We start from the raw sequence: 27832 nt of genomic DNA on the forward strand, positions 1-27832 counted from the left end.
ACCTGCCCTCGAGAGCTCCCAGCCGGGATAAACGCCGTACACATCCTTCCGAACTGCCCTGGCTGCGGACGTGCACTCAGTGCAGGGAAGGAGGCTGAGCCGCCTCCACACAGCCCTGACTCCCCTCCCCAGGGCGAGCAGGTTAGTCTGGGGTTTTTTTTTCTCCTCTCCGAGTGTCTTGTTACGGAGAGGCGCGGGAACAGCCACGCGTTCCTGTCCACGTCCCGCTGGCCAAAGTTACAGAACAACCTCCTCCAACCCCACTGGGGGAAGGCTGCGGAGGGACTGGGACGAGGCGGAGTCCCGGCCGTGCCACGACCCGCCCGCCTCCCCAGTGCGACCCAGCCCGGCCCAAGAGGGGCGGCCCACGGACGCGGGAGCCCCATGTCCCAACTTCGGGGCGCTACCCACCATCAGCACCCACTCGTGTGAAACCGAGCCCCCCCACACAGCCCAGGTGAAGGAAGGGACAGCGGGGAGCTCGTTGTCGAGGAATGTGCCCCCCTGAAACCCAGGGGCTGCCGGCGGGCGGGACCGAGCTCACCGTCCCGGGCAGCCCTCGCTGGGATAACATCCCCCCTGGGCACCGGGTGTGCAGAGCTGGGGCAGAGCGACCCGTCCCGACGCGCCGCGGCAGCGAGCGAGGGAAACAGGCAGGATGCACCCGCGGCGGGACGCGGGCATCAGCCAGACCCTTCGTCACACCACCACTGAGACTAGTTGGGGTTTTTTTGAAATTATTGTTATTTTTAAAAGTAACGCCTTTGCAGGAGTTTCTAAGGGGGTTCCCCGCCCCAGCCCAGACTCGCCACTTTCCACCCCTCCATCTCCTCCTCCCTCACCCCATTGTCCCCCCGAGGTTCCGCTCCCGCCGCCGCGGGGGTGGCCGGGCAGGTGGGCGGGAAGCGTTCCCGCTCCTGCCCCGACTCCAGCCTGCCTGCCCCGGCCCCCGAGGGAGTCGAAGCGGAGCTCACACCGACCTGTGCGGGCATCGGCCGCGGAGCCGCCGGCGGGGAGCGGCCGCTCTTCTCACGCGGGGCTGCGGGTGCTGAGGCAGCTGCGGGAGAGCCGCTTCCCTCCCCGCTGTCCGCCCGCATCCGATAAGGCAAGAGGGGAGCGAAAGGAGGCGGGCAATTATAGAGCAGAAGGTGGAAAGAAGGGGGGGGAAAGGCACGAGCGATGCCTGAGATCCCACCCTCCGCCCCCGAGCCCGACCCCCGCGGCGGGGGCGCGGCCAGGTGCGCGGGAGGCAGGGCCGGGGGGGCACGGGCAGTGTTCCACGGGCAGGTGCTGAGCTTGCCAGTGCCCTTCGTCTTCTGGGTTTGTTACCTGTTAACTCATTTTCCTCTCCCCGAAGTTCCTCATTCACTTCGTTTATAAATGATTTAGAAGGTGCCTATTCTGCAGTACGCCTTGGAATGCAAGTATCCCCCCACGCCAGCTATTGAGATGTGTGGATTAGTGATTCATCGGGGAAATATTTATATTAAAGTGTTCCAGCATTTGTCTGGCTTAGTATAAACCTTGATTAAAAGTGTTGTAGTACATTTGTACATTTTTTGCCATATGCATGGACACTGCAGTGGTACATGGAATTGCAGAATCTATATTCCTGTAGAAATATGAGTTACTCTGTGGTATACCCTACTTAATTTACAATTAAGGCTACTACTCACAAAGTTTGTAAGTCCTGAGAATTTAAGAGGTGAATGAAAATATTCATTACAACATGCCTGGTCATCTGTGTAAAATTACAAATGAAACCACCGAAGGACTGCAGTTATGAAACAGGTGTAGGTGATATAGAGATGTGCATACTTTCTTAATATAAATAGAAGCCCTTTGACTAACTTTGACTAACTGTAAACCAGGACCTTCAGCTGCTGAGTAGGATTCCCAATCCTGCAGACTCTTTCCCAAATTCACAGCGCACAGATATCTTTCCACTGAAACTGCAGAAGTGTTTGACCTTCAAAGAAACTCTTTTAATCCAGTTGTTTTCTACAGCGAAGGTTCAAAAGCACTCCCAGATCTAAAAAGCATTTACCAGATTCCTAGTTCCTGTCACTTGCAGTTATTCTACTGCGCTGCCAACTGTATGCAATGGCCAATGATCATACCAGTCAAGCAGAGTAGCTCATTGATGCTAAATGTGATACGGTTTGTACCTTTTCAGTCTCCAACTTATGTATTTAGCTTAAAAGCAATTTCCAGAAAACCAGGAAATGGATCATAGAATCACAGGATCATAGAATATACTGCATTGGAACAGGATCATCAAGTCAAACTCTTAGCCCTGCACAGACCATCCCTAAGAATTGCCATGTGCCTGAGAGAATTGTCCAAACACTTCTTGAACTCTGTCAGGCTTGGTGCTGTGACCACTTCCCTGAGGAGCCTGTTCCAGTGTCCAACCACCCTCTGGGTGATGACCCTTTTCCTGATATCCAACCTAAACTTCCATTCACACAACTTCAGGCCATTCCCTCGAGTCCTGTCACTGGTTGCCACAGAGAAGAAATCAGTGCCTGCCCCTCCTCTTCCCCTCATGAGGATGTTGAAGATTGCAATGAGGTCTCCCCTCAGTCTCCTTTTCTCCTGGCTGAAGAAACCAAGTGACCTCAGCTCCTCCTCATACAGCTTCCCCTCCAGACCCATCACCATCCTCGTGGCCCTCCTTTGGACACTCTCTAATAGCTTAATGTCTTTTTTACATTGTGGTCCCCCAAAACTGCCACAATATTCAAGGTGAGGCCGCCCCAGTGCAGAGCAGAGTGGGACAATCCCCTCCCTCAGCCAGCTTTGTCTGGTGCTGCTTTGCCTGATGCCCCCCCTGGACACGGTTGGCCCTCCTGGCTGCCAGGGCACTGCTGACTCATATTCAACTTGCCATTGACCAGGACCCCCAGGTCCCTTTCTGCAGTGCTGCTCTCCAGCCTCTCATTCCCCAGTCTATACACACAACCAGGGTTGCCCTATCTCAGGTGCAACCCTTGTTAAACTTCATATGGTTGGTGGTTGCCCAGCCCTCTAATTTATGAAGATCTCTCTGCAGGTCCTCTCTGCCCTCAAGGGATTCAACAACTGCTCCCAATTTGGTTTTGTTGGCAAACTTAGTATTCCTTCGAATCCTGGGTCCAGGTCATTAATGAAGATGTTGAAGAGCACTGGGCCGAGGATGGAGCCCTGTGGAACCCCATTAGTGACCTTGCACCATCCTGATGTCACCCCATTCACTGTAACTCTTTGTGCCTGACACATGAGCCAGTTGCTCACCCATCATGTAACATGGTTATCCAGCTGTGTGCTGGACATTTTGTCCAGAAGGATGAGAGACACATCCTTTGTGTGATACTGTGTCTGTGAGAGACCCAGTATCACACAAAGTACAAACATATTACATCTACAGGCTTCCCTTGATGGATCAGTCTATTTGCAGTGCTCTTGAGGAGATAGTAAACGTAGAGGTAAGTCCATGACTGCTTGCTGGCTCATGTATGTCAGGGTAGGACAAGGAACAGCCTGCCAAAGGGAGCGTCCAGCTCCCTCTCTTTATCTTTCTTTTTTTTTTTTCCCTTCCTCACAGATTCATAATGTGGTATCTGAAGTCCGTGAGCACCATCCTGTGGCTGCAGCTAGTCAGAGTACTGTGACAACAGTAAAAGGTCCTGAGGATCCCAGTGGTGGGTAAATAGATTCTCTAACTCTTTGTAGCCTTCAAATGACTTTATACTTTAATTTTTAATCCCCTGTTTGCATCAGAATTGAAATTAATATTTTAAGTTTATGCAAAGTGTGTGCTTTCAAGGGTAAGATGGCTGATTTTATTAATATCGGTTTATTTTCCTGATTTACAATGCTACTTTTACACTATTTGATCACTTTTAGAGTTAATGATGTTTATTACTGTTGAGTTTACTCAGCTTTCTCTGGAAGGCACCTTTAACCTCCTTACGTAATTCCAGGGAAGAGCTCACGTTTTCACAAGTTCAAGGTAAAAGTTAAAATGTAAAGCTTCCTTGAAAGAATTTGTATAAGGTGCACATCTGAAAATAGAGCAAGATCAAAATATGCTTAATATTAATGTACAAATGATTTACCACTGTTTCCTTCTTGTGTTCCATTAAAAAAAAAGAAGACAAAAAAACCCACCACACTGATTTTTAAGAGTAAATTTACTGAATATGAATTGGCCTCATGAATTTACCTTCCACTATTTTGAGTCAGACAAGCCTCAGTGATTTCAAAAGAGCAAGAACAATTTACAGCCACCACATTTTAAAAGTATTCACATCAGCAAGATATGGACTATCCTTTGCTTGGCTAGTATAGATTCCACAAAATTTCTGTAAATAGGATTACATGGCAATGATATTGAAAATACAGCTGGGAACAATTCCACTAATCCAACACAAGAACAGCATTAGTGCAGGCTCGTGACCACAAAGTGAGCTGGCTGAATATGTAATGATGTGATTGACCCAAGTAATGGACCACCAACAGCAATACTTGTGCGAACTAAACAGAAACCAAAATAATAGATGATGTTGGTGAGTGTGGGAAAGAATTGCACTGTAATTATCAATCTTTATCTTTTTTTAAATATCTTCTGCTTTTTAGGATATACTTAGAATATTTCTCTGACTTTTTTGATATACTAATGAATGCAATATATACCATTTTTCACAAGACTTGGGAAATGAGAATATCAAGTTTGGGGGATATTTGCAAATGGCAAATAATTAAAAACTAATCACATCTTTTATTCTTTTATTAAAATGATGTGTTTCAAGCTGACTAGCATTTTTAACTCCTAAACTAAAATATCTTACAAAGAGATGTACACTTTTAAATTCTCTTTCTCCCCCAGCATTCAAAAACTCTAGTCACATTCAAAGATTTTGACTATGGAACACCTATTTGAATCATTCAAACTAGTCCCTAGGCAAAACAACAATTCATAGATTTTTTAATTATTTTTTTTTTGCTATTAAACTAAAGAACATAAGAACAGAGGTAATACTTGAGATGATGCATAGCTGTCTTTTACATTTTGTAAATGTTATTAAATATAATGGAACATACAATGCTCCTTGAAAAGTGGTTTGCCAAGATCAGTCTGTCAACACTTGCAGTAATTAGGTGATCTATGAAGTCATGCACTGAGAGAGCAGAGAAGGACTTAAAACTGTACTCTGCCCAAATTAAAAATACAGAAAAAATATCTTGATTGTGATCCACCTTCTCTAACATATTAGTCATGCATGTTTACTTTTTAATTTTTCTCTTTGTTAGTTAAGACAATTTCATAATTATTTTGGGATATAAATATGCATTGAAATGACTTCTGAAAATGGTAGCTATTTTTTGTGAAATATTTTTTTCTAGTGGCTTTCTTTGTGCTACAACTATTTCTCTGATATCAACCCCACAAATGTGACTTTTTACATCTCTGTTTTTAGGCAGGACTGTCAGAGTAGTCCAGCTTTGCTTCATTATTGGTTGACATGTCAGATGAGTCATTTTCATTTCCTTGATACTTTTTGGATTTCAGTGCTGTCAGCACTTTAGTGAGCTGCTAGGTTTATTCATCTGAAGCTTATTACACATAATGAGGTAAGTGAAAGGTATGCATAAGAAACCAGATTGATGCCATGACCACTGAAGTGTAACTGTTCATGTTTAGGGTTGGTCTTGCTCCTCCAAACGTGCAGGAAAGAGAGCAAAACTGCGCAAAGGGAGCACAGGGAGATGGAAAAAACCCCAAATATTACTCAGTCATGTATTTTTCTGCTCTCTTCTCAGTAGGAGGGTTGGTTCCAGAGGGTAATGGGAAGGATGACAAGGTTAGTGTTTCATAAAGTTAGTTTTTCATTCTGCAGTCAAACTAGATCTCTTCAGATTTGTGAGGTGTGATTGATCTATCCTGTGTTTATACTTCATCATCTGAGCTAGTTTCTGAGCCTTTGTCTGGCCAGTGGAACAACCATGGCTGTATGAGCCTGGCAACATGGCCAGGAGCTACTTTCCTCCTTCTTAGCCTCTGACATGTGCAGCTTATCCAGATCCATTTAGGGGAAGGAGTCCAGTCACATGTTAAAATCTGTGAGCAGCGGGGAGGCTGAGTTCAGCTTGCTGAGAAACTGAAGATGCTAATTCCTGCACCCACAGCCTCCTCAGAGCTGAGCACCAGAGAAGTGATGTTATCCTCTCTGATGTGCCTATGTGCTCACAGGGCAGGAGCCCCTCCTACCTCACTGGACAGGGAGGGCTCATGTGTGCTCTTTCTCCCTCAGGATGCAAGGACAAGGAATTTCCTGGTCTGTTTCTGGGCAATGTTCTGGATCCATGAGCATTACACGGGATCACAGAATCTCTGGAAGGCACCTCTGGAGAACATCTAATCCAGCTCCACTCTGTTCAAGGAGGGTCAGTTAGAGCAGGTTGACCAGGGCTATGTCAAGTTGAGTTACAAGTATCTCCAAGAATGGAGACTCCACAGCCTCTCTGGGTGACCTACTCCAATATTTGACCACTTTCACAATGAAGGAGAAAAAAAAAAAAGGCAAAACACAAATGTTTTCTTGCACTCAGATGGAATTTAATGTGCTTCAATTTGTATCAGTTGCCTTTCACCCTGTTGCTTGGTACAAGGAGAAGAGTCTGGCTCTCTCTTCATTCCCTCCCATCAGTTATTTATTTATCCATATGGATAAGATCCCCTGAGCCTTCTCTTTATGAGAGATGCTCCAAGCCCTTAACCATCTTCATAGTCTTTCACTGGACTCACTTCAGTACTTGACCCAGCATCTAGATGCAGTCTTGCCAAGACTGAGTAGAGGGGAAAGAACACCTCCCTCGGCCTTCTGTCAGTGCTCTTCCCCGTGCAGGCCATGAGGCTGTTTGCCTTCTTTGCAGCAAGGGCACATTCCTGGCTCATCAGCAGCTGTGTCCACCACCCCAGGGCCTTTTCTGCAAAGTCAGTCAGCCACCAGTGTGTACTAGTGTCTGAGGTTATTCCTCCCTAAGGGCAGGAGCTTGCAAATCCTTTTGCTGATTTTGATGATGTTCCTATTTTGCTATTTCTCCTGCTGAAGGTGCTCCAAATGGTATCAGAACCTTCTTATGCATCAGATGCTCCTCCCAGGATTTTTACTATCTGCAAACTGGTTCAAGGTGCATTCTCCACCATTGATCAGTCCAGTAATGAAGAGTCAAAAACAGTATTGGGGCCAGTATCAACCCCCTGGGTACATCTCCAGTGACTGACCTCCAGTTGGACTTCATGCTGCTGATCAGAACCCTTTGAGCTCAGAAATTCAGCCGGTTTTCAATTCACGTCACTGTCCACTTATTTAGCCTGTGCCTCATCAGTGTGTCTGTGAGTAAGTTATGGGGAAAAGCATTACTAAAGATTGCAGTCAAAGTGCAAAATCTGTGATCACTGCTCCCATTTGCTCCCAGGCTACATGCTGAGACTTCATCGACCGTCTTGAGAGAGCGCCAAATCTGGTGGGCAGGTCCTGGGACATTGCCAGCATGGAGGTAGGGTGCCCTGAGTAAAGAAGAAAGACTAGACTTTGTGATGTTTGGATGTACCAGCACCTGGAAATAGGTAGGTACAAATACAACATTTGCCTGGCAAAAGCTGTCTCTGGAGTATGCTGCAGTGCAGAGTAAGTTGCAGCCCACCAATGGTACAGTGTAACACAGAGAGGGAAGGATTCCCCCATTTTTTTACTGAATAAGCAAAAGAGCTACAGGTTCTGGCTGGCTGTGCAAGAAGTAATTTTCTTTGGAATGAGATCCTGGCTGAAATGAATATTTAAACCCAGTAAATGCTGGAAGCTATACCATGGTGGTCTCTGTAATAAATACCATGAGTAACGAATGCAAAAGGTGTCTGGAACAAGGAAGAATTCTTTTCCAAATAGCACATGTCTTAAGCTATTACCTAAAAGAAGCAGAGTTTCTTGTCCATTTCCTACTGAGCTTCTGCTCTGAGCTCCTACACACCCTTGAACGCTGTAATTACACACCTCTGGTCTGCCTCGATCTACTTTAAGAACTTTTCTAGTACACGTTTGACATAAGGAACAAGATTGATCAAGTGCTGTTCAATGATCTGTCTTTCCATCTTGTAGATTACTGAAAAATTAAATTTTCCATTTTTCTAATCTGCAATTTTTATAAAAGCATGTCTATTCATTAGACTCTGAAAAATAATTAAGATTTGTCCTAGAATAATATCACATGACAACATATAGGCTTTTTTATGCCACTGAATAGACACCCAGACAACTCTCTCCTTTCAGATAGTACTTCATATTGCTCACAAATTTTATTCATCTAAACTGATTCCTTTGTTCAGTTTTAAGCAGCCTGGTTCTCTTTGCTGCTTTTGTTTTAAGGGATTTGAAGTGGATGATGAAAGTCAGAGGTAGGTCCTTTGTTCCCCTACACATTTTCAAGTGTTACGATTGGAATTTTCAGGAATAGGCTTAGTTTTCCAATATTTGTTTAAGCATATGTTAAACTTATAAAGTTAGCTTTCCATGAATAAAATATTGAATTGACCTTAGCAGAAATTTTCTTAAAGAGAAATGGTACTGTGATTTGCATTTGCCAAAGAAAAGGCAAAAAAATTTTTGTAAAAATTTTTTGTAAAAAATCGTAGCCTGTGTTTCAGAGTAATAAAAATGTGAATAGAGAAAACCAAGAGAAATATTTATATTTTTATTTGCTGCAATCAGCTTAATAAATTTACCCCCACTCAAATACTCACTGAAGAAACTGAGTATGCCTTCCATATTTATATTTCAGGGGCATTTAACTGTCAGTACTTTTTCCAATACATATCAATACTAAAAATCAGTATACTGGAAATCTCACTTTGTCAGATATGAGAAGAAGAATTTACAGCAGTTAGAAACATTTTTTTTTCAGCTGTGAAGCAATAACAGAGGGGGGCAGTCTTGGACAAACATCTCTTCTGTGTATTCGCAAACCTCTATCTTTTGAGCTTCTGAAAATCCAAATTCAAGTACTGTGTCTGCTGAAACACAACCCTTTGGTCTATATTGTAAGAGTCAAGAAACTAACAGCTGTAAAGACCTGTTTTACTCTGCTTCTGTGCAGAAGGGTTCCGCTCAACCAAAGCCAGCTCATATGAAACTCCTTCATGGAGAAAAAGGTGCTGCCATGGGATGGACTGTGGTGCTGCTCAGGGTTACAGCTAAAGTCAGAGTGGTACCTGCAGTGCAAGAGTATGTGTGACTGTCTTCAATGAGCTGTCCCTACGACTCAGATTGTCATTTGGTTTGCCAAGAATTGCTGTGATAAAGAGAAGAAGGAGGCTGTTCTCGTTCTGCCCTGCATCTGTTGCAGAATTAGCTTTGTGTTGCATGTGCACCCAGGAGGTGCTTGGACACTTCCTATTGAACATGATTTAAGCACCTTAAATATAAAGCAAAAAAATAACAGGAAATTACACAGGAGGAAAGCAAGTGTATAAACTAACCTTAAACAAATAGCCAGCAGTAATTATGCTCCAAAGTGATTGATCTGATAACTTAAAGAATTATAGGGTATTGTGACAAAGAATGAGAAAGCGGAAAAAAGGAGAGGCAGTAGTTTACAACCACAAAAAGCAGATAACATCTCAAAAGCTTCTGGGTTAGCCCTTTTTCTTTTTTTCTTTCCCTCACTCTCAACACTCAGATTCTGTATTTTATGCTATTGTTAAACTTTTTGCAGCATCTGAATCTTGCCCCGAACATCACCTCAATTATTTTTTTCACAAAACTCAGGTAAGAACAGGACATTTGGCAACATTCCATCTGTGAGTCCACCTTTTTTTTGTATTTGTTTATTAAACTGTAGTGACTGACTTCTCATTTCAGGCTTCTTGGCCTAGCACTGTAATCCCCATGTCATTGCTTTTTCGCGGTTTCCTTTATATTTTTCTTTTGTTTGGACCCTATTGTAATCTTTAATTTACTGGTGGCAACCTTCATGAATTCTACTTTAAATGTCCTTGTAGTATTGGCACTGGCCACAGTAAAGTTCTCTGTCTTGCAGTGCACAGAAAAAAGTTTGTCTATGACTTGTTTAAATTAACACAGTGCTTAAGGTCAGACAGGTTACAAGGCTCTGACGAAAATAATGTCTCGTTTCTTACACAGTCTTTCTTACAGCATAATCTTCAGAGATAGTGATGGAATAGTACATGTTCTTCACTATCTTACAGAATCAAAATCTCTGTCTTGTGGTTTGCAGTCTTGGAAGAATAGCCCAAACACCTACTTTAGACCACTGGGCATTTCACATTGTTGTTGTTGTTAATAATAAAAATATTAGTTAATCATAAATCTATTTTTGTTGGTATTGTCCCGCACTTGGAAAGGAATTTCTTCTGTTTGGTCCATCAGCCAATCTGTCCCTTCAAATAGCAACATTTGACCTGGAGAATTAGTCCTTAGAATCTGGAAGCTCTGAATGCTTTTGCACTGAGAAGTGAGCATGTGAGTCCTTGTAGTAACAGACCGTATGTTCATATTGCTTTTGCATATGCTGTTTTGTTAGAGCTAATATTAGCCTGTGGAAGAGACTGAGTATCCAAACAATTAGACAGCAGTTCAACTACATCAAGATGCATCACAATCCTATTTTATCTTGTGCGATTCTTTTTTCCCAAAGCCAGCTGAAGGAATACCTCGCCTTCCTGTCTCCCATGTAGCACAGGTAGCTCTCCATGGGGGAGTCAGACTATTCTGTGACTGATATTAATCTTTGGAAGGCTCCCCCTCTCGTCTTCCCTGCACTCTGTCACTGTTCAGGCTGCCAACCTGGAAAGTCTGGGAAGCTGAACAGGAGAGTGCGATTTTGGACAATGAGCTTTTCTCAGTAAAATAATTCTGCATTGGACCTAAAATATGCAAACTGTAGGATCCTGCAATAGGGACTTGAATCTTTGCACTGATAAAAGCAACCTGGTTGGAGTTTCACTGTGTTTCATTAGAATCAAGAGCAAAATTCACTGGTGGGGAAAAGAGAGAATAGGATCAGCTTATTTCAAAGTGAGCTATAAGCATCTTTGAAATTCTGTAATCTTCTGGCTCAGCTCTCACACACAGGAGCTCTCCTTGAGCAGTTTTCCACCAGGTGATGCAGAACCATCTAGATATCTGTCCATTAGCTGCTTCTGTACTGTATCAGAGAAAGAGGAACAGGCATTTTGTTAGTGGCATCAGTTGTGAAGCATAAAGTTACATTCCCTAAAATCATGTTTCTGCCCTTCTTTACATTCTGAAGTTCATTTTCTTTGCATTATATCTGCTGATATTTTTAAAGACTTCTGTAATTACTGTCTGCACACTAAAGAAAAAAGAAATAACTGGAAAAAATGAAGAACAGCTTTGTTTCTCCATTGTGTTACGTTCTTACTACATTTTATCTTTAAAAAAAATCCGCCTATGGCCATTTGCCATGTTCAGAAAGTATTACATTCATAAGACAAGTAAGTTCAGATTGCTGAGTAGGTTCTGTTAATTTTCAAAAATTTTCCTCATGAAACTTATAAAATCTTTCATAGGATATAAAATTTTCTCAGCAGAGTAACACTGTGATAATGCAATGCTGTGGCTTATTTCTGGGTTCACAGGTGAGAGCCTAGTGTGCCACACTGAAAGTGGCCCATTAAAACAAGTGCCTGACTTGGTGCTTTAGTGATGCTGAATCACTACTTCGTGTATCAGTGTGTATTGACACAAGGATAATCCACTCTGGGTTTTGTTGACTTTTTTTCTAGAGCGATTTAGGGAACCATCTTAGTCCAATCTGTGCTTCTCACATTCAGTAGTATTTTTTTTTAAACCAAGGCTGCATTTGGTGGTCAAGTCCAGTTCAGATTTACAAAATAACTTCCTAAATATGAGTTGTCTTATCTTTCTGCTGTTAAAATCAGCTGACAGTAAGAAGTCAGATTGTAATTTTGCTTCTAATCTTATAGTCAGGTGGCATTTTTGTACACTTAATGGAATTATTCCTGATTTTTGAGCAAGTAAATAAAACAGAAGCTCACCATAAATATTTATAATCACTACTGTTATTTGCCTAACTGCATTCTCAAACAATTTTCAACACTATTTGTTAAACTGGTGTTAATTTTCTTCACTTGCTTAGTGAGTGTGTAAGATTTCTAGGACTTAATGATTAATGTCAGTAACAAAATTAGAATTATTAATGAAGGTAACATTAAACATCTGAACTCTTCATAATTTGCAATCTTTTTGCAAGAGTGAAACCCACATTTTACAATTGTCATAGTTCAAAAGATGTTAACCCGTCATATTTATTTACAAATTCTCACTTATATTATTGTACTGAAAATATTGTATGAGCTGTAGCAATACTCATGGTTTAGCTATGAAGTTATTCCTTTGAAAAGGCTTCCCGGTGCTTGCTTTTAGCGACAGGCAGGAATGTGCCGGACAAATCGAGCCCAGAACTGAACATGCTGCTGAGGGTGTTTTGTACAACTGCCTTCTCTACAAACCACAGGCTGTTCTTGTGGCTTTGCTTGGGTAAACACGGCTCTGGCTGCGCGGGGAGGTTGCGCAAGGCAGTGCGAGGTTTGGCCTCCACATCTTCCCACACGTTCCACAGCGCCCCGGGGACCAGGGCCTGATCAAGCCCTCAGCAAGCTCAGCTGGCAGCCTGTGCAGCTTGGCACTGGGGCTTGCTGCAGAGGGAGCCTCTCACCAGGAGAGGTTGGGAGGAAGCAGAGCTTGGGGAGGAGCTTGAAGGGGACTGTGGAGCTGAGGAACTTGCAGGTTGACTGCACGTGTCCCCTGGCACACTGGTGACAAGAATCTGCCAAAACTGGACATACAAGGTTGCGAATAACAAATTTATGGCTACGGAAGATTCAAAATACATAAAGGGAAATATTTTTCTACAGTCCTGGAGTCTGGGTTGCGGTCAATACAGGGAATTACTGTCTTTTGTGTTGACGGGGGTGTGCCTTGCTTCCCCTTTGAAGGGTTATCCTGCAGGCTGCAAACTGTCCAAGGTCTTAAGAGACTGGGTTTCAGCTTTGCTCCTCTGCAGGCTTCCATGATGGCCTTAAATATCCAGGTCATCCACATGGATTTTATGTTGGAGCTCATTTGGTGGCACTTGGACAATGGTGGATTTTGGGAGTGGGGGACCCTGAGCTGAAAAGCCATGAAGAACATGAACATGATGAACACCATAAGCCAGCTAATAAGGCTACAGTTACAACACATTAGGTAACTGGTGGTGAAATCTTCAATGCCAATGGCCCTCTAAACACCTGTGTGGGTTAACAGGTATTTTTAAATTAATTTATTTTCATGTCTGCACCTAAATTATTTATAAATTTCACTTTGAATTCCTTATTTGTTTTTGGACACTGCCTCTGCCCCCTTCTCCTACAGGGGGTGAGCAGAAGCTCCCCTTGCACCAAGGGCTGAGATGTCAAACACTGAGATGGGACTGACATGGTAGGGAGAGCCATTACTGAAGTGTGTGGGCAGTGTATAAATACCTCAAGACACCCAAGAGCTACAATACCTGTCATATTGCAACCAGTGCAATAAAACTCAGGTTTATGTGGAAATACTGAGCTGCTTCTGCCTCTGTTCTCATCTTCTGTGACTGCTGTAGCTGCTACTCCTTCTTATGATCCCATTTCCCTAATGGGAGCAGTTGCTGCCTTTCAGTGTCTCCTTGGGTGAAATTAATGCTTTTCAGGACAGCTTAAAAACAGTAACACCCAAAAAGCAGGAAACGTGCAGAAAGTAATTATATATGATCATTTATATATGCAGATTAGAGCTCAGCTAACAAATGGCTATTGCCTTTGACTGGCAATAGACAATTCAGAAACAAAGAGATCTTTGGGTGAGAGGCCACCTTGCATCTTGACCAAAAGCACAAGAGGGAAAGAAAAAGAGACACATTTCTTGGGACATTTAATATTAGACATCATCACAGTCAGTTCTGTGTGGTACAAGTGTGCAGCAACTTCTCAGAGGAACTCACTGGACAGCCAGGATGTTCTTTTCTATCAACAGTGCTAACAGCTGGGTCACTCCAGAAAATTACCAGCAGTGAGAAATTGAATTGGCTGAATTTAAGTGGTGGTTATTAGGGATGTCATTCAGTTGTTTGTGCATAGGTGTCTAATGCAATTTGAAGTATCCTACAGTATTTAAGACATCCTCTGGGACTCATGGGCTTCCGAGAAGGTCCTCTCTTCTACATAAGAATGTCTCAAATGCCCTAAAAGCATCTTCGATGGCACTTGACATTTATGTGTATGCCACAGAACCCAGCCCCTGGTTTCTGAGCTCAGATTCTAATTAGATAAATAGAAGTAGATGCCATCACCCTGCTGTGATGTTTTCTCAGACTATCTGCAGTTCTGGGAAAAGAGCACTGCATTAACCCACGTTCCAAAGGTCATCTTTGCAATCACAAGCCCATTGTTAGGAGTTAATCATGATAACTACTGAAAAAGGGTATCATCAAAGAGCCTTTAAAATGTGGACAATTTGGTCCCAATCATAAAGTTTTTATTCCTGTATTATATGACTTCCTGAAGCTTTGCACATTAGACAGCATTGTCTGGTTTTTGCAAAAGAAACAGTCATCAGTGAGGGTTAAGGTAAATGGTTTTTGTGCCTTCATCTTCCAAATTACAATTTCTGAACCAGAAGAGATGATTTTTTTTTATTCTCTAAATGTGTAGGAGGTAAGGGGACTTATATTTATATAGTCTCTGGAACTGAATATGGATGCTGCTATAAGGAAGGTGAATCAATAACCCCCAGAATATAATCTTTTAGGAGAATGAACAATAATACAATCATGTACAATGGATAATGAAACAAAATTTGAAAAGTGTAACACATTTTATCATGAAAATCAAACATTTAAGAGAGTAACTCAGCACCGTTTTGTAAACGCATCTTTTAAGCATGTTTTGTAATAGATGATTTGTGTGATGGAGTGTAATAGAAATTGAAATACTGAATTCTTTCATATTCAACAGGGTCTTGTTTATTCTGGCAAAGAAGACTAAGCACACACACGCTTCCCAACTGTAGTAAAAAACAAAAGGGTGCAGTAAGTCATCTTTAAAAAGCAGTTGAGCTGAAAACACTGACAAAACAAAACAGGCAACAGGAAAATGTAACATTAAGATCTTAAATGCGTTCATGTTTCTTCCTTTCCAAGTTAACCCATAAAAGCTAGTACATTCCACCTGCAATTTTTAAATGAGTTGTAAGAAAATCTTATCATGTTTCCAGAAAAGCTTTGCAGGCTGTTAGGGCATGTTGAGAACAGAAATTAAATGGATTCCTGATCCTACAACATACTAAGCACTTCTTCTGAGTGTAATCACTTAATATTTCCAAGGCTTTGCTCAACATCACACTTAATTAAACTTTTGCTAATAAACGTGAAGGGCTTAGTTTAGCCCCATTGATGGATTCCATTGACAAAACAGTTGTTCAGTCAAGCCTGCACGTGTATTTATTTTTAGTTGATAAAATGTTTGCACATATATATAAATATTTTATAAATAGAAGATATGAAAAAAGTTTTAATTACCTCATAAAGTAAATTAAAATCTTTTTCTTTAGAGGATGTGTTTCCTTTGAGAAGTTTGTTATATTTGAAACAGATATTTCACAAATAAATGTATATCTTTACTATGTTCTTATGTATTGCGTTCTATGCTTGAATGTTGCTAAATGCAAAAGCATTAATTACAACTTTGTTCTTATTGAGAAGACAGGGTTAAGAACATAAATTGTAAATTTACTCATAAAAGTACAACATATTTTTTCTTTCAGTGATGCTATTGAGAAACTTAACAGGACATTATGGGACTGTCCCATCCCTGGCAGTGTTCAAGGCCAGGCTGATGATGCACTGAGCAACCTGGTGTAGTGGAAGGTGTCCCTGCGTACAGCACAGGTCCTGGTTGATGGCAAGTTGAATATGAGTCAGCACTGCCCTGGCAGCCAGGAGGGCCAACCATGTCCTGGGGGGCATCAGGCAAAGCATCACCAGCCAGTCAAGGGAGAGGATTGCCCCGCTCTGCTCTGCACTGGGGCAGCCTCACCTTGAATATTGTGGCAGTTTTGGGGGACCACAATGTAGAAAAGACTTTAAGCTATTAGAGAGTGTCCAAAGGAGGGAAATGAAGATGGTGAAGGGCCTTGAGGGGAAGCTGTATGAGGAGCAGCTGAGGGCACTTGGTCTGTTCAGCCTGGAGGAGACTGAGGGGAAACTTCATTGCAGTTACAACTTCCTCGTGAGGGGAAGAGGAGGGGCAGGCACTGATCTCTTCTCTGTGATGCCCAGTGACAGGACCTGAGGAAATGGCCTGAAGTTGTGTCAGGGCAGGTTTAGGTTGGATATTAGAAAGAGGTTCTTTCCCCAGAGGGTGGCTGAGCACTGGAACAGGCTCCCCAGGGAAGTGGTCACAGCACCAAGCCTGACAGAGCTCAAGAAGCATTTGAATGATACTCTCAGAGACATGATCCTGTGCAGGGCCAGGAGTAGGAGTCGATGGGTCCCTTCCAACTCGGCGTATTCTGTGATTCTGTGATCTTTAAGGTCCTTCCCTTCCAACCCAACCTATTCTATGCTCTGTGACAGAACCTTTCCACACTGCACCCCATCACTGCACCTGCAGAATGGGTCCTCTTCTGGGGGCTACATTAGTTTTGTTTCTACTTTAAAATCTTTAACCAGCATTTTAATACAAGCTAACTTGTTTTTTTGGTTTTGCTTTTTTTTAAATAAAAGTTTGTACATACTATGTATTTTCCAGCTACATAATAATAGGCATCATACTGAAGGTTTTGCTCAGGTAATATTTTCCCAGGGAGGCTCAGAGGAGGTTTTCCTGAGAACTGCAGGTAAGAACAAGTATTCCCTTTGTATTTGGGTACAAACAGAAAAGTATGGTTTCTGTTCATCACACATTCTACCAGAAACATAAGGAGGGGAAAGGAGCATTTCTTCAGGAGCATTTCTTAATTGTATAGATGGAGAAATTAATTGGTTTTCTGTTTAATAAAAGAAACTCTAAAACCTGAAGGGAAAGGCATAAAATGGAATTATTAAAGTCTCCAGTCATTTACAGTCAGCAGTGTAGACATGAGTTTATGTGGTTCTAAGCCCAGCTATGGTTGGGAGGCTGTGCTCCAGCCCATATGTGATGGAGGGAAGTCCCTGGTAGCTTATCCAGATGATCAAAAGAAAACCCCCTCTTTGGAAGTCCCTCATCTTTTTTCTCATAATCTGAGAAAGTCCATGAAAGCTATGGCCCATACTGTGTTATGAATCATATGCAGGTTTGTTATTAATAGATGTGGTGGCACTTCTTATCTCAAACGAATTTTATTCCATCATTATGATAACTTGGTCTTATTTTGTTCTCTTACCTCAAGGCTTTTTTTATTTGTGAGTTAACATTTGATAGTAAAGCAGCAGCCAGTTCACCTGTTTTCCTGAAATCTTAGACTTGATAAATAAGCACTGCTAATTTATGAAAAGCTAGTGATGGTCATCATAATAAAGAGACACTCAAAAACAGACTAGTAAAAGTACAAAAAAAGCAAGGTCATCAAGATCTTCCAGAACCAATTTTTGAGCTGGAAGCAGAAAGCAGGACCATTACTAGCTATGTGGCAAAAGAAGTAGAAGAATGGGAAAGAAAATTAAATATATATATATATAAATCACTGGTAAAGGCAAAACAGTCTGGTGGGCACGGACTGTCCTTTAGACCAGTGTTTCCCAGTTTAGCCTGCTTGGGTGCATGCAGCAGGAGCAGCAGCAGGAGCAGTGGGAGCACTTCTCAGGAGCATTGCTCAGGCATGATGTAAAAGACTCTTTGAAGTGGTCAGTATACCAATAGCTATCTCTGTACCATGGTCTAGTGACCATCTTGTAGAACATCTCTGGACCTAAGTGCCTTAGGAACATAAGCGGGAAGTTGCACATAAAAAGAGAATTTTCCTCTGCAAATGAACTGCAAATTATGAAAAGAAATTATTATTATTTGACAAAGCCATAAAGAAACCAGTAGGCAACTGTTATACTCCAAGTTCAGCAAGAGCTACTTTGACATAGGATACCTATGGGTATGTGGCAGCATTTTTGTATAAGAGGCATTACAATGATTTGCATTTCCTAGAGTACAATGTCCGTTTCAAACATGTGCTCTTAAAGCTAAACATTTAATTTCAAGTGTGTGTTAATGAAATTTGAGTTTCAACAGTACTGGAAATTCACAGCTCCCATGGCCAATATGAGAATGGATACCTAACTGCAAAACAACAGCCATTTTTCTAGAGGACATTCAGTTTGACAGTTACAGCTATTCCCTTCTGAATATTTCTGAGTTTTCCTGAGGAACTGCAAGTACAAAGACTAAGTAACTAAACATGAAACACTGCCTTTATAGTATAAATTAGTTGTATCACTGACACCTGTGATATCCTTTGACATTCTTAAATTCCCTGTTACATTAATGGCTCTTTTTAAAAATTAATGTATAAATATTTATTTATGTAGAAGTTTGTAGAAAAAGTTAATGGTTTAAAATCACTCAGCCTCTCTTGGACATTAATGATATTTTTATCTGCACTGTGTGTATACAAAGGGAATTATTGCATTGGCAGTTACTAGTTCTGGTTTTATAAGTAACACATATAAGTGAAAAATGTAAGTCACATCACTCACCAGATAAAGAAAGACAAATTTAAAAAGGGTGGTTTATGGAAACCTTTAATGGCAGTTTCATTGTAGAAGGTTAGAAGTTCTCTCACTTTGTTTGAAGAGTGGTGTGGTCTAGCTGTACTTATACATGTGACATACACATGCTTTTTTACTTACACAAGTGGTCTAGTTCTAATTATACACTGGGAAGAAAATATTCATAAATGCAACAATTGATTTCTTGCATTAGGCAAACATTTTTGCAAAACGTATTGTCTCACTTTTCCTGTCTCTAAAATTAGAATAATACTTATTTAGCAAAATTAACATTTAAAAGTAGTATTTAATTCCAAGTATTATCTGAAAGTATTAAAGTATTACCCCATAATTTGATTATTCTCTTTCCATCCATAGGGAAAAGGAAGTCTCCATGCATCATAGCTGTCAGCACAGAAGTCAGTTGCTTCTTCTTCCTAATCCTCAGACTATTCTCTGTGGCTGTGCCTATGTTAGTACATAAAATTAGGATTGTTCTCTGGTCCTAAGGCCAAGAGGCACAACTAAGCCTGCACCCCTGGGCCCAAATTCAGATCTGACATTATTCTCTGAACTACACTGGGGCAATTTTCTTAGAGATCTAGACTGTGCTAAGGGGACCTGCTGACCATTAAACCACTAATCGTGGGACAGCATTTGACACATCCCTAGCTCTCTGTGATTATCAATGTATAACCAGAAACCAAAGAAAAACACCGAGAGAAGCAGTCCTGCTGCATGACTTCTTCCTCCCAAACCTCTTCCTGAAGATAATCTCATAGAAGAGGGTATAGTAGGACAGACCCCCTCGTATTTCACATGTTGCCATGACACCACTATGTCTTTTTCTGAAAATTTTATTTTTGGCTTCTATGGAGACCTAAAATGCAGAGAATTAAATTCTGATACACCTGAAGTGGTTTATTGCATTATTTCATGAATTAAATGCCTTCCATGGGATTAGCTGTGGAAACAGTTGTGTTCAATACTATACATATGGTATTTAATCTTGATGAAGATAATAAATATAATGTATCTTGTAGGAAATATAGCAGAAGAAAAATACAAGAAATATTGCCCTGATTTAATGCTCCAATGATCTTAACGGCTACTTGAATTTAATTAAATATTATATTGCTTGAAGATGTTTCATAAATGATTCGCAAATGTACATGTGCAGAGAGGTGGCACTAATCTGTATTATTATGGCTTAAAGATTTATTAGAGGATCTGCAAGATCTATAGTAATCAAAAATGCAATCACAGAGTAAGAATTACAAAAATGCCTGTCTTTTTAATGAAGCTATTACAGCTGATGCCAGGGTTTTTTTTTCCTTTTCTAGTTTCTTGCTTCAGTCCACACTGTGATATTCATGCATCTCTTGAAATGCCTCACTTCTGTGAATAATCTTACATTTCCCCTGGCACTTTGCAGGAAGCAAGGTGGTCTGTTATATTCAAAATTCTGTGCCCTCTGAAGTGCATGAGATTTTGACACTGACTCCTGTGGGATGTCTTGGAGCATATGCAGCACTGTGTGCAGACAAACTGCAACTTAATTGGAAATGATACATCACATAGCTTAATTGTTTACTTTGCATTCTTTTTTCAAAAATACAAAATTTCATTGCAGAGATAATTTGAATACCTTTGTCACATTGAAGAGGGAAAGAATTAATTAAAATCCGGATTGCCAATCAAGTTGAGAACACCATATGGAAATCCCCATTAAAAGCAGGCAAGTAGCCGTGCTCAAATTGTGATAGAGACTAATGTATTTTGCAAATCAAGATGCCATCTTCAATCTGTAACACAGTGAAATGCACAGATTTTTCCCTGCCCCCATTCCCACTCTTTTTGCTCCAGTCTAAAGTGCACTCTGTAATGCATTATTAAGCCCAATTCTGACCCAGTTTCTTAATTATCTGTAAGCTACAGAGAACTTGTAGCAGAATATTAACTAAGGCAAGAGATGTAATACAGAAGAATCCACAATGGCATTAGAGAGAATCATTAGCATTTTGCTAAGAAAATCCTTTACATTTTAATATTTAACTTAGCCTAACATGCAGAATTTATATTTTAAAGGGGTACAAAGTATATACCACTCAAGCCACCAAAACAAGCCGGGGCGGGGGGGGGAGGGGGAAGCATTCCTGGATTCACAAAATCAAAAAACTTGTAGCATACTGAAACATTTCTGGAATTATTTTTTCCAACTGTTCCAAGTGGATACCATCGACAGTTGTTACAGTCTCATATATCATTATGTGCCCAACTGTTTAGTTTAGATGAACTGCCGAAGATAACCTGGTATGGGTTGTACATACGTTACAAAATTTTGTGAGGTACAATTGGGACAAACAACTGTCATAGCAGATGACAGTGTGAACAAATCCTCCAAACACTCTTGTGCCTGGTTAATATCAAGTCAGCAGGTGCAGTTTCATACTTCTCTTCACTGCTGCATATTAGTGGAATATGAGAAGTTTTCATGGTGAAAAATCAACCACAGATATACCATATCAGGAATAAAGAACTCAGGGACTTCTACCTACAACGTTGCAGACACATGTGGTTTTGAAGACTTGCCGTATCTCTGATGTAAAAATGTTTGAGTAAGAGAAAAACATACTGAAAGAGCAATTTATTTAGTGAGAACAATTTTTAATATAAAACATATTGCAACATTATTTGAGGAAAAAATACTTTCCCCACCCCATAATTGAATGATTTGTGGTATGCGCATACAGAAAGTCAAGCTTTAATTGTAAAATTTAGACAGCAGAGAAAGTCTGCAAAATACATTTATAATTTTGTGGAGAAGAATGTATTTATCCCATTCAAAGATCAAAGAAAACCCATGCAGTCCCCTTGTCATCAAGCTGAGGAGTCACCTAACTGCAGAATATGGAATTTATATAAATGGGTTTTTTTAATCAATGAAGAAACCCTACTGTTTGAAAAAGAGTAAGAGTCAGTTAAATACAATGTTTTATTAGTAACAGTGTCAAATGCAGCTCATGTGGCAAGTTGGTTCTTTGCAAAACATCAGATAACTGGAAAGTGCTGACAAGCTTAATGTACATTCAAGTACGCTGCTTCAATTTGAAGTGTACTCTTGCTAGTGGAACATGTGGATGTATCATTCCTAATGCTAACACTATGAATTTTCCACTCCAACCTGCCAAATATTCTTCTTTTAGGAATAAAGGTGTCCAAAATTTCTCCAAAGTGATGAACAGCAAGCATGAGGCACCTTTCATTTACAGATATGGAAAAAATCTCAAAATCAATATCTTATACTGAAGAACTTAAACCAGTGTGCAGGCATTGAAACCAAAAGACCAATTTTCAAAGGCAGATTTTGTAAAAGTACCACACGTTTTTCCATTTTCTTTCTAGACTAACCCGTGTATTCAGTTAGGCCCAAACATTCAGGCCAGAGTATCATCTACAGAGCACAGACATCTTTTTTTTTCATGCATTTGCAGTTCATTTGTGTTTGATTGCAATCAAGCCAGCATTTAGTCAACTGTCCCTTGGCCCAAGGAGAGAGCAACTGTGACTGCACATGCTCCAGGGACAAAGCTGGACACCAGGACAATGCTTACCAATGTAAATATGTCATGCAAACCATCTGTGACATACTGACCCCACCGTGTTTGGCTCTTTCACCTCCTGAAGTGCTCTGATCCAGTCGTGGACTATGAGATAATATGCAAAACTTCTTAGGTTGGAAACCATTCTGACTGATGCAGATATGGCTGGACAATCTAAAGGCCTTAATCTTGTTTCTGTCAGGCAAAGAGAAGTCTGTAGTGAAAATTTGCTGGTATCTATTGTTCACATCTTAGCATAATCACCAGTGGTATTATTGTTAAATGAAAGAGAGTCCCCTCCCTTAAAAGCAAAATCATCTATTTAGACACAGCAACGTCCTGCTGCCTTGTCTCATGTCACTTCATGGTTGTCGCCATTTCTCTCACAAAAATATCCAGTAAGAGGGTTTTTTGCCTTCTCAGGCCTCCATTTCTTCCATCACTTCCATCACAATTGTTCGAGGGCCAGTCAAGATGAGGTTGCTCACTGTCCTGTAATCCACGTGAAGAACATTGAGGCCATTGACAGATACAACAAACTGGCAAACCTGAGGAGAAAGCAAGCACCAAAACCAGTTAGGCATTACACTTTTTTTTTGTTAGGTTATTTACACAGATGTACTATCAACTCCTGAGCAGGCAAACCCTCCAGAACTCTTCATACCATCTCATTCAGCACTCTTAAAAAAACCCATCTGGCCTACTGAAAGGTGTCTCTGTCCACAGCAGAGGACACATCTTTAAAGTCCCTTCCAACCCAGGCCATTTTATGATTTTATGAAGACAGCTCTGGCTATTACAATCTGTTGTCCTTCGTTTGTCTTGAACATTTTCTTAGAAAACATTTTAGTCAGTTCTTGGTAGTCACATTAAAAATATGCATCATGCTTCCAGGCTTAGGGCAAAGTCTGCATTGATTACTTCACTAGATCAAAGCATCCAGATTCTAGGAAATAATATCATGGAATATGAAGTCAGTACTAGGAGAGATTAAAATGTCACTGCCATGTAACTGGTTTTAGTTTCCTTCAGCAACTACGGCTTATTAATTAATTTCAGATATGCTTTTTTTTTTTTGTAAAAGCTGTAACAAATTCAAATATTGGAAGTTTTGTATCATTGTAGGTCATTTTCAATTAAAAAGCTCTTGACAAAAATACTCTGATCAACATCACTGTATATCTTAAAAGAGTTAATCAGAGAAAAAGTCACATCAACATTGCAAAAAAAGTGCAGGAAAAAAAAGACAATATTGATTCCTCAAAGACATTAAGCCTTCTTTGTATCTAATCATAATATTACTGTGTTTGGTAAAAAGGTCAAAAAATGTGTGTAGTGTCTAGATCTGTGTTTTTAATGATAAAAATATGGAGCCTAAAGGAACAATAATATCATCCTGATGTTTCAATGAAAACAAGAAGGTTATCTTACTCATACGTCATCTTGAGTCTATAACAAAGAAGCTATGAAGCAAGTATCACTAGAAATTGTCATGCTTTATTTTATACAGACAGGCTGGATTGATGGGTCAAGGCCAATTTTATGAGGTTCAACAGGGCCCAGTGCCAGGTCCTGCACTTGGGTCACAACAATGCCTTGCAGTGCTACAGGCTGGAGGAACATTGGCTGGAAAACTGCCCGACAGAAAAGGACCTGTGGGTGCTGGTCAACAGCAGCTGAATGTGAGCCAGCAGTGTGCCCACGTGGCCAAGAAGGGTGTGTGCCCAGCAGGACCAGGGAAGTGATCGGCACTGGTGAGGTCACACCTCATACACTATGTCCAGTCCTGGGCCCCTCACTTCAAGAAAGACATTGAGTGGCCGGAGCGTGTCCAGAGAAGGGCAACAGAGCTGGTGAAGGGTCTGGAGCACAAGTCTGGTGAGGAGCAGCTGAGAGAGCTGGGGCTGTTTAGCCTGGACAAAAGGAGGCTCAGGGGAGACCTTATCACTCCCTACAACTACCTGAAAGGAAGCTGCAGCAAAGTGGGAGCTGGTCTCTTCTCCCAGATAACAAGTAACAGGATGAGGGGAAATGGCCTCAAGTTGCACCAGGGGAGAGTCAGTGCCATGGTCTAGTTGACTCAGCGGTGTTAGGTCATAGGTTGGACTCGATGATCTCATAGGTCTTTTCCAACCTAATTCATTCTGTAATATTAAATGAAATTTCTGCACTGAACAGGTGGTCAGACATTGGAACAGGCTGCCAAGGAAATAGCAGAATCACCATCCCTGCAAGCATGAAAAACCCCCATGTGAATATGCACTTGGGAACACAGTTTAGTGGTGAACAGGGCAGTGTTAGGCTAATGGTTGGACTCAATGCTATTAAACCAACCAATCTTTTCCAATTTAACAATTCTATGAGTCTATGATTTTTTACCCTTCCCATTTAGGCAGAAACACAATACAGAAGGAGAGGTGGGAAGCAGCTCTGGTGTCCTTCAATGCTAGCTCTAAAATAGATTTTCTTACATATGAAGTCATTTAAATTTTGTGCACCAGCCACCTTCACTCACAAGTAAAATGTGCAATGAAACTCAATTAATATTTGTGCAAAATGGACAGAATGTAGCTATCTATGTTTCATTTAAGGAAAATTCTAGAGGAGGCAAAGCCAATCCAAAAATGTAACATTTCATCAAAAATGTCACAAATTATTTTAATCTCTTCTCCTTAGAGCAGGAGCAGCAGCCCCTGAAGGGAGGGTTGACCTCTCTCTTGCACCTAACCCCCTATCCTCCAAACTCCTCTGCAGAGCTGAATATCCTAGAAGTCAGCCTTCCTGGTAGCTTAAAGGATCAACGAAGTATGGCAATCAGCAATATCACTGAGCCAACTCCCATGGCAGTATAGATGTACCTTTCCTCTGTATGAATATTTCCGCTGCAAGTAGCATTGGGAAAATGGTTCAGGTTTTGCATGCAGACAAAGACTTCTAAATGTAAGGATTTTTGTTGAAAAGGTAACCCTTCATCCTCTGCAGTGTGCTTCAATTACTATTTAAGTGGCATGTCTATTTAGTTTAAAAATGCAGATTCTTGCTGTATCTGTAGGTCTCAACTTCCAGTGGTATTTCCTAAAGCTTTCTATGGCTTTCCAAGATTGTATCAAGTTTTACTGAATTATAGCCCTAGCTTCAGAATAATACTTGGGTTGATTTAAAACAGACCTTCAGAAACAACATTGTCTCTTCTGGCTTAATGCAATTTTTGGAAGTTGAATGGCTGATGTTTGTTTTACTGCTGCATATTCTCAGACTTCTTGAGTTACTGGAATCCCAATGCATGGGATTTGTGTTTGGCCAGGGACAGGCATGAAGTGTGTGATGGATAAATCTGCATGCTGGATCATGTCAGGGGCATTCAGGGGCCTCCGGGAACATCCCTGGCAGAGGAACAGACTTTCCAGACCAGCCACTCACCCATACAGGGCTGCTTTGGTGTAAATGTGGATGGTGCAGGCTCGACTGTAGTGTGAACAGCAGTCTGGATGCCAAAGAGTGCAAAGAGTGAATTTCTTACGCAGAAGGCAAGAGTTGACACGTTGTTCTCAATGTGTTTGTTTTATTGCATGCCCTTGGCGGTACTATTAACCAGCAATGCTGAGAACAGTCCCCTTTGTGCCATCCTTTGCACTGGATCCAAATGGCGTATTAGTTTCATCATTTCCATTGGAGAGGATTAGATGCAAGAAGTCCACCCAAGCCAGATGAGAACAGAAATACAGAGAGGATAAATGCACTCAGAGAAGAGTGCAGTCCTGTCCTAAAATTGTATGAAAAGACTCATGAGGAACAGAAAATTGTAATGAAGGGCCAGCCAGCCTGGGGCAGAAAGCTCTCTCCATAGTAATCACTTGACTAGTGCTCCTGAGGACTGAGTCTCTGCAAATTCCAGATCTGGCTCCCTCAGGGATAAAGAAATTTGCTGTGTCCTCCAGTCCTAAGGAGGGGAAAGAGGTTTACACAGTCAAGAGCCCATCATTATGCTGAGTGCCCTTGACTCACCCAGTTTTCTTCTCCCCACCCTGATTTCCCATCCAGCACAGCATCCAGCAAGGTGAAATAAAATGCAGTGCTGCTTCGTGCATTTTGGCCATCATCAGCCCTGCCCCCAAAAAGCCCACCTCCTGTGTTGCTCTATTGGTGGAGTTGGAAAACAAGTGAGAGCAAGCGAGTACCCACAAACCAGCCCTGATTGAGTAGATCAACCCACATATTATCTCAGGGGTTTTCTTAAGGCAACTGGTTTACAAAATCACAATGATTTAATGTTATATTTATAAAAAGAAATTTCAAAAAGCTGTAAGTGCTCAGCCCATAGCTACAGCTGTTAAGGGCTTTGTAACCATAAACATGTAAAGTATTTCTGTTGGTTTCCACACATCAGTAACTATAATAGATGATAAACTACAGTTAAAAGAGCCTCAAAGAACCTTTTATTGCTCATTTCCTCATAGCTCTCCAAGGAGCTTGACAGGAGATAAGCACCCCTTTTCATCCCTTAGACTTCAAGAAATTATACACCCCAGAATAAATTCTGACCATTTTGTTGGTCAGGATGTGGCAACCTAGAAACCACAGAACTAATAACAGTTAAATAAAGTAAAAGTCAAATGAAAAATCCTCCCTTAACTGATTTCAAATATTTAAGTGTTACAGCAATAAACATTTATTGTTGAGTATTTCAATTCCCGCCATGGGAAACAGCAGCCCACGGAAGCAAGGACAGCAGAAAAGGCACCTCTGTCTTTCTGTGGGTTTTCCATGACACATACAGAAGGTTTAAACAAATCCAGGTGTTTCCATAAAAAGGTAATCTTCCAGTTTGGGCTTATATTTGAACAGAAAGGATCTGGAAACCTGTTGTTTAAGGAAGATAGCAAAGATTTGCCATGCCATTTACCACTGGACTGAAGACAGCAAGAATAGGCGAAAATAATCAGTTACCGTAATGTTTACTGGCCAAAATCAGGATTGTGCTGTACTTGGAGCTGTACAACCCTTCCTCCCCCTCACTGGTAATTGCTCTTTCCTCCACAGCAAGCCTTGGCTGCCTGCCTCTCCTCAGCCTTGCCAAGCTGCCCTGCAGATGTACATCCACACCCCTTGATTTTCCTGCTGGGAGAATCGCCCGCTGGCCAAACCAAAGCCCCGCTCCCTCGCAGGGAGCTGCCTGCACCAGGGCTGGACAGCTGAGCCGGTGTTGTTCAGGAGCTGGGATGAGGATGACTGCAGGATGCTTCTACGGGATGTCGGAGACTGGCTGCATGCATGGGTGTGGAATTGCGCAATTACCTTAAAGCCAAGTATTAAATAAAAGCATTGCATACCTGTCACTAATTCTGAGTTAGTTCTGCCTGGGGATGACCTTAATATTTATGAATGCAACAGGAGTGTTCTTGGAGAATAGGCACTTAGCCTAGTTC

General features: G+C 41.3%; 2 protein-coding genes and 1 long non-coding RNA gene across 4 annotated transcripts in view; 1 reads left to right on the forward strand and 2 right to left on the reverse strand.

Moving 5' to 3' along the window:
• The window catches only part of COL14A1 (collagen type XIV alpha 1 chain), a 114539-nt gene extending 113453 nt beyond the window's left edge, over positions 1-1086 (reverse strand). Inside the window, exon 1 of the mRNA XM_032693881.1 lies at positions 981-1086. The gene's annotated coding sequence lies outside the window, so the exon portion shown is untranslated. The remainder of the gene's footprint in view (positions 1-980) is intronic.
• LOC116789737 lies at positions 1-27725 on the forward strand. Of its 2 annotated transcripts, none has more exons than XR_004358134.1 (4): positions 1-141; positions 3587-3683; positions 7465-7615; positions 27447-27725. It is a non-coding gene; the product is annotated as an uncharacterized LOC116789737 (long non-coding RNA). The 2 variants fall into 2 exon arrangements; XR_004358135.1 differs by having other exon boundaries at positions 7465-7545.
• Positions 20374-27832, reverse strand: part of DEPTOR (DEP domain containing MTOR interacting protein) — a 75042-nt gene continuing 67583 nt past the window's right edge. The window contains exon 10 of the mRNA XM_032693858.1: positions 20374-22954. Coding sequence (XP_032549749.1) covers positions 22826-22954 — 129 coding nt within the window. The 3' untranslated portion in view covers positions 20374-22825. The remainder of the gene's footprint in view (positions 22955-27832) is intronic.

The sequence above is a fragment of the Chiroxiphia lanceolata genome, chromosome 1 (genome assembly GCF_009829145.1).
Source record: "Chiroxiphia lanceolata isolate bChiLan1 chromosome 1, bChiLan1.pri, whole genome shotgun sequence".
NCBI classification, from domain to species: Eukaryota; Metazoa; Chordata; class Aves; order Passeriformes; family Pipridae; genus Chiroxiphia; species Chiroxiphia lanceolata.